The 7,587-nt window shown below is 49.5% G+C and overlaps 1 protein-coding gene across 1 annotated transcript in view; it reads left to right on the top strand.

Annotated features, from left to right (window-relative positions):
• Positions 1 to 714: 714 nt before the first annotated feature.
• UBTD2 (ubiquitin domain containing 2) overlaps positions 715 to 7,587 on the top strand; it is a 61,103-nt gene continuing 54,230 nt past the window's right edge. Inside the window, exon 1 of the mRNA XM_040604489.1 lies at positions 715 to 848. Coding sequence (XP_040460423.1) covers positions 779 to 848 — 70 coding nt within the window. The 5' untranslated portion in view covers positions 715 to 778. The remainder of the gene's footprint in view (positions 849 to 7,587) is intronic.

The following is a 7,587-nucleotide window of genomic DNA, read 5'->3' as shown; positions in this document are numbered from 1 at the left end:
CCGAGGACTGAAGCCAGGTGCCGGTTGACCCAGCACCGCTGATTTTGCTGAGTTTTTCTGTCGCTTTCCATGGACAGCCCGCTAACGCAGAGCCGGCTGGATGCTCAGCGGGACGCAGGTCTATCCCCGAGCTGCCTGCACGATCTTTCCACGTGTAGGCGGAACAACAGGGCGGCCGCGGGCAGCCCCGGCTGCACCGTGACAGAAAATAAACCCATCCCGGCACCACGGCCCGGCCGGCCCAGCCAGGCGGGCCCTGCCCCGGCGAGCCCGGAGGCCGCACCGCAGCGCTGCCCGCAGCCGGGAAGGCCGGCCCCGCGCGCCCGGCCCGGCCCACCGCCCCCCGCCTGCTCCGGCCCCGTGGCCCCCCGCCCCAAGGCCGCCCGCCGCCTGCTCCCGGGGCTTCGCCCTGCCCCGCGGGGCTGCTGCCCCCGCCGCCGCCCGGCGGACGACCCCGGGCTGGGCGGGCTGCAGCTGGGCCCGGCCCGACCCGCCAGCCGCCGCGGCGCAGGGCCAGGCAGGGCGGCGGGACCCCTCCGCCCGGTGCGGGCCGGGGCCGGGGCCGGGGCCGGGGCTGGGGCCGGGGCCGGGGGCGGTCCCCGGCGGGCCGGAGGCGGAGCCGTGCGGCGGGAGGAGGCCGCGCCTCGGGGGCGGTGTTGCAGACCGAGGAGGCGGCTCCGGAGCCATCGCGCCTGCCCGGCCGGCGGCGGAGCTCGGCTACAGGGGGAGGGGGGTGGGGGGGCGGCTCGGCGGCGGGTCTGCGGGCCGGGCGGGCCCCATGGGCGGGTGTGTGGGCTCCCACCACGACTCCTCGGGCAGCCTCAACGAGAACTCGGACGGCACCGGAGGTGAGCGCTGAGCCCGGGGGCTGCTGGGGGGGGCGGGGGGGCGGGCTGGCCGGCCGCCCCCGGCGCGGCGGGGGGACCCCGGGGCGGGCGCTGCGGACCGGGGCCTGCGGCGGGGCCGGGCCCGGCGCCGGGCGGGGACGGGGGGGCCGCGCTGCCCTCGCCGGGCTCGGTGCGCCGCGCCCCGCTTCCCCCCGCCCAGCGCCCGGCCCGGTGCGGCCGCTCGGGCCGCAACTTTCCCGGGGCTGCGGGGCCGTGCGGGAGCTCGGCGGGGCGCCCGGGTGGGCACAGCCCCGCGGGCAGAACCCCCGGCCCCGGTGTGTGCGGGGGCCCCGCGGTCGGCCCGGCGCGGCCCGGGGGCAGGCGGCGGGTGCAGTGAGGGCAGCCTGGGGAGAGGGCCTGCCTGCGGCTCCCCAACTTTGTTTTTCTTGGGCTCAGCTCCTTGTGGTGTGCGGAGAATAATTCTTCAGGCAACTTAGAGCCTGGCACCGCTGCGGGTTTGGGTTTTATTTTCCTTTTTATTCCCTCCAAGAAAGATGGATGCTTTCCGGCAGCCTAAGTCACCCACGCTAAATAATCCATTTCCAGCGACTTCAGGTGTTGGAGCAGCGTGTTCTCTCGCTCGTGTGCAAGTGCACACCTACTTAGCCGGCGTGGCTTATGTGGAAGTGCTGCTGCGGCATAAGCAGCCTTTAATCCCTCTGTTTTTCTCTACCTAAATGTCAGAATGATTGCTTTTTTAACGTTCTCAGGTTTGTGGGCCCCTGATGTTCTCCAGCTGAGCTGTATATGCTTTATAATCATTTAAAGTCAGCCTACCAACGGGACGCTTGACTTATAAGTAGTCCTCACGCACGCAGGGTCCACAGATTTCAGGTTGAAAATTGCTGACCCAGCTCTGCGTTTTCCCCTGTGCCTATGGAATATTATTTATCAGTCTGTCTGTATTTTGGATGCCCCAGCTGATGGGTGTTCTGTTGTATCAATGACCTTGCTGTCATTCCATACTGTAAAAAAATGCAGTGCTCTACAACTATATCTGAAGCAGCCACCTGCTGATTAACGTCAGATACGTAGTTCATAGAAATACCAGAAAGTCCAGCTGCTAAGAACTGTGTAGGATTTAACGACATCATTGTCATTAAAAGGATTTTTGTAGCTTTGTCTATTAGTCTTCCTAACTCTTCTCCTTTTCTCTGTTAACACACTTCTTCCTCCTTTTTTTTTTTTTATCTAAAACGCATCTGTACTAAGCAGAACCAGTAAAAAATGTAAGAGTGTCAGTGCAGAAAGGACCAGAGCATACTAGAAGTCAGAGAAAAATGGCAGGAAGCATTGCTTACCCAAAAAGGCTTGACCAAAAAAATACCATTAGAAGCTACACTCACATTTGTTCTGAGACCTGCTGCAGTAGCTAGGTGTTACAAGGTGAGATCATGTCACAGAAATAGCCTGTTTCATTTCCTCGCTCTTTTCTTCCCTGTAACGTCGAATGAATGAGATAGGAGAAAAAAGAATTAATCAGAATTTGGCTGATATTGTAAAACAGTCTTATCACATGCCCTGTAGCAGCGCGTGGGGTGGACAGTTTCCATCCAAGTTGTCCACAGAGCGCTGTCCCAGATGGCCTTACTGGGAGCGTGTTCCTGCTTGGTGTTTACGTGGCACGACGACACACTGCTGCTTTGGGGTTAAATAACCTATTGTGCTTGGTGCCTTAGAACAGCAGCTGGGTTTTTCAAGATGTAAGAGATGCGAAATGCATGTCAGCTGGCTGGCTCGTGTTGATTCATGCTCTAAGGATAATGTTCCTTAAGGTTGTCTTGCTGAAGTAAGAAGTGATGAAATTTCAGTTGAATTATGGGCTTCTCAGGGCTGTCTTAAACAATCAGCTACAGTGTGCAGTAGCCCGTTTTGTAACGTTATGTATGTGTTCCTGCCTCTCAACAAGAAAAAAAGGGGGTGTAGGTTAAGCTGAAAGAACCTCAGAATATCTTTTGTAAATCCGACTCCCAAGATGTCAAAGTCCAGCCTGCACTAATTCTTGGCTTTACAAATTCTGCAAACATGCCCATGCCAAGTATGAAATCAGACTTTCTCTCTCGAGGGAGCGTATGTCTTGAGGCATCGGCAAGCAAACCAGCTGAGGCACAAGTGAACGCCATCATTTGGAGACGAGACCTGTGCAGAAAGGTGACTTACTCCTGTTTGCTATATCAGGCTCATTTGCTGCAGCTCCTGGGCTGTGACCTAGTCTGGTGTATTTGCTGTCAGATTGCTGTCAGTGAGCAGGGCCAGGTCATTTATAAATCTCAGGAAGGTATTTTGGAACAGAAACAGTTCTAACCAGAGCTCTGCCAGCGATGGACTCGCTTTGGGGAGGCTTTGTCTTTTTCCCAGAATAGAAAAGTTTCTTGGAGAATCAGTGGTCAAGAGATTGATTAGAGACTAATGGCAGTGCTTGATGCTGCATAAGAGTGGGAGCTGGATCTCAAGTCTTAATTCATACCGGTCTCAATCTATTACGGTGCTGTGGGGAGCTGGCAGAATCTTGCTCAGTTCTATCACTGGAGCTGAGGTGCAGATTTGCCACATCCCTGTATCCTCCTCAGTCCTTTTGTCAATCACTGGCACTTCCCGTTACTTCTCCGCTGCTCAGCAAAGCTGACAGTGTGCCCTGACCACGTGCGCTTCCTTTGTCTTTACTATGAGTATTTTTCAAGGTCAGGATGTTTGCATGTAGCTGGAGAGCTGTTGCATATACTCAGGTGTGTCTCTGTGTGTTAAAACTGAGTTAAAAAATACCAGCTCTCTTAGTGTGTACCAGCTTATTGCACGTTTCTGTTCACATTGACTGAAGCAGGAGGAGTCTGTTCCTTAACCAGAATTAAGCAGATGCTGCTCTGCCCATCCTGCTGGAAATGAAACGGTCTTTGCAGATTGGTACCAGCTGTTTCATTATCACTGCTCTTTTTAGCAAGTTTTTATTTCAATAGAATACTGCTTGTTGTATTTACAAAAAAGTTCCTGTCTTGACACTTGGTGTGTTGTAGGCCAGCAGAGCTGTATTGTGGTGGGTGGGTGTTCTGGACGGTGAGACGGATTTATTGGTGACTTACGAAGGGAGATACAAGGAAGAATAAAAGATGATCATTATGTGGTTTATAGACACAGGGGTTCCCCACCCCTTTACCCCTTTTGTTTAGCTGTCTCCCATCCAATATCCCAAGCTTTCAGGAGCCGAGCACCACGTTTCTGCTTGCTGTGCCTTGTCAAAGGTGGCTGGGTTTCTACAGGATGGTGAGGCAGGGGGAGACATAGCTGTCCTCTGGCCACTTACAGGCTATGTGACTTCTTCAGTTGGGTGTTCAGAAGAGCATTGGGTTTGGTCTTTACTGCTGGAAAACTCTGGTTTTGTGCCTGTACATAAGGTTTAATAGCTTATCAGGTATGTTCAGTTTAGCAAAAACAGGAGAACTTGCGTTGCCAACTTGCCATCCCCATAGGCAAGACCTTTCCGGAGGGCTCTTAAATTTCCTTTCTTTCTTTGGAGGGGAGCAGTGGGAAGGAAAAAGAGAAACGTGAACTCATTCGGTTTCTGCTGGCAGACTTTTACCCTATTAGAAGTTGTTTATTACTTTGTCTCATTTGGTAAAATTCAGTGAAGACAATTATTAACAATAATAACGAAAGACAAAATAACGAAAGGGCAGGAAATCCGATGTCTAGAAGTATGGGCATGACAAGTCATTACAGATAAAGCCTTTTGGCTGCAGCTGTCTGATTGCTGCTGCGTTCTCCTTGACATGATGTTCGCCTGCCTGGTGGAGTTCTTATCGCCCTTCTTTGTTATAAAAGACACTGATTCTGTTTGAAATTTGTCTTCTTCACTGCTGCCCCTATCACCCAGCAGTGATAATAGGGACAGGTGGAAATAGGGCTGCACATTTGACTGACATGCTAGAATAGGAGGCTATTAAAAATATAAATTCCTCCTGCAGTATTTGATGCAGTGCTAGAGCCTTGTTAACTTCTAGAAAGCCAAATATTGTGCTCAATCTCTGCTTTTGCTAACTGGACAACGGTTTCTTAAATATTTTCTTTAGAGTGCTGTGCAGTGCTGCATATCACATGTCTAATTTGAAGTTACAATAACTGCTTTCATGGTGCTTCTATGGAAGACTGACCAAGGGAATTTGCATATTAAGTAGTCAGATTTGTTGCTCACAATTGGACTAATACAGTAGGGCTATGCATGGCTTGCATGGGAGGGGGGTTAAACGAGCATCTCATGACTGAGCAGTTAATAGCATCTGGTGCCTACCCCTTGTATTGCAGCATACAAAGAATCTTCCACTTCCAGATTGCATTTTGCAGTGTGTTTTAGCTGTTGGTGCAAGCTGTGATGGTGCGTGCCTGCCCACAGCACTTTTCTGGTATTTCTTTTGTTGCCATCTAAAGGAGGTAGCTTTAGAGCTCAGGTAATGCCTGCTGTTTCGTAATGCAACCCTGAAATACGGTGCTGGATATGTTTTTGCAAAGGTAGTATTAAGTCAGAGCTGGAATTAGCTGTTAGGTCTTACTGTGCCTTTTGGTTTTTTTTTTTTAAATTGAATGATAAGAAAAGCTTAGCATGGCTCTGACAAGTTGCTATATATCTCTCATGATTTCCACAAGAGTATGTGTGGGTTTTATCCGGGCTTTGTAATAAAAGTAGCCTTTAATGACTGTTTCTTGAGGGCTGGGCACCCACTGCCTCCTTGAGATTATTAGGATCTGTGGATCTTGTGCTGAGAATGCCTGATAATTCAGTCCCAAGTATTTTTCTACTGGAATACCACTTTGATGGTATGACACTTTTCATTTGTAAACTAATAGACTTTGTTTTGTTTTTCAGGTGATAACAAGTAACTCTTAGAAAATGAAATAAGGTGTTACTTTTACTGTTAATAAGGGCTGACGAACACAGCTGTTCGGTTTCCTTTTTGGCGTTGTTCCTCCATGTAATTGTTTGTTTGGTTTCTAGATGAAGTGATTTGTTTTAATTTCCCTGTTTGGGATTTCAGTGTTGAAAGCAACAACATCCTCCTTCGCTGAATATTAAATATAATAAATTGAACATCCATTGTGTTTTGGAGAATTTTGATAAATGGAAAATATTATTAGTTGCCTGTTTGAATAAACTCTAGAAAACGGTGATCCACTCTTGATGCAGCAGGTAATATGATAGCTGTTATTTTTCATGTGAATGTTGAATATAATTTATGAGTCACAAATTATAATACAGTTGAAGCCAGAAATAAAGATTTGCCTTACAGTTAAGTCTTGTCGATTCCTGCAAGTTGTCTTGCAGGTATGTAAAAGATCAAGTTGGCCACAGCTGGTCTGGTTACCCAGCTCCTGAAAAAGAGGGGAAAAAAAAAAGAAAATAAATATGTGGAAAACTTCTGACCAGATGGCCATGTTTGAGAAAGGAATACAACTGCTCCTTTGCTGTTTTATAAGCAAAAAAGGACTGTGATCCTTAGAGCGTTTGACATAAAAAGCACTTTTACCCTGTCTTGTAGACAAACACTGTATAAAAGTCAGTTACATTTTTTTAGGCGGTTGTTTTCAATTTACTGCCTCTGGTTCACTCCCTTAAAATTCAGATTCCTTTGATTCAAATACTTCAGGGTTGTTTTTTCCTCTTGGTCCTTAATTATTTTTTTTTTTTACTTGCTTATGCATACTACAGGGACGTATCCTGTACTGGCCAATAGGTGCTTTATGATCCTCCCAATTCTTTCTCACCAGACTCAAAATGACTTTTTGAGCACGGCTGGTGCAATATGTCCATCCTCTCCTGCAGAGAAGCCAGGTCCTAATGTGTCCACAGCAATGCAGCATGACTTTCCCGAATACTGCTCTGAAAGAAAATACGGAGCTGGCTTGATTTTCCTTCCCGTGGGGTGTTTCCTGCAAACTGTAGCTTTCCCTTCCCAGAGCTGGTGGCATCCCTGTCTTAGGAAGGGAAGAATATTTTTGGGGGGGAGTTCTGCTGCCCAGCAGCCAGGATGAAGCAGGGAAGCCTGCATGTGGCATCTCTTGGGTGCACAGTGCTTAACTGGCAGCTTAAAGGCAGGAGCCATTTGGTTCACCTTCATCTTTCCTATTTACAGGTACTTTAGGTGAAGTTTGTGGAGGTTTATGAGTTTTATTTTTCTTCCAGCTGGAAGGTTTGCAGGACTCTTCTTTCTTTTGCAAAGGTCACATTATGAAATTGAGCCTTTCTAAATCTTCCTAACTCCAGTTTTAAAAGCTGCTTCATTTAGACAGCTGTAGTCATCATAATTGTAGTAAAAATAGAGTAAGCAGGCGGATGAAGTAGTCCTCAGGGATGTCTTGCCAGTTTGGGATGCTGAATTTCAACATGCGGAAAGGTGCTGACCTTGGGTGGATGCCAGGGCGATGCAAGCGTTGCACGTGTACGGTGGGCTTTCAGAGGCATCTGCTCACTTTGTTTACTGAGAACCTACGGGCTCTGTTTGCTCACAGCGATGCTAAGCCTTTGTGTTTGTATTGTGACTTGGCAGGGCTGGCGAATCCGCAGGAGCATGGGACACATCAGATCCACTCGCTGGGGAAGTGCCTGTGCCATGGCTGCTGGTCCTGCTGGGGGGAGACTGGGGCCAGGCATCGCTTGGCATGGGAGCATGGCAAGGGTGATGAGGCTCAATTACCTGAAATGAGAAGTGAAAGG

This window comes from Falco naumanni, chromosome 8, assembly GCF_017639655.2.
Source record: "Falco naumanni isolate bFalNau1 chromosome 8, bFalNau1.pat, whole genome shotgun sequence".
Lineage (NCBI taxonomy): Eukaryota > Metazoa > Chordata > Aves > Falconiformes > Falconidae > Falco > Falco naumanni.
The sequence above is the reverse complement of the archived record's forward strand: the minus strand, read 5'-3'. Positions and strand labels throughout refer to the sequence as shown.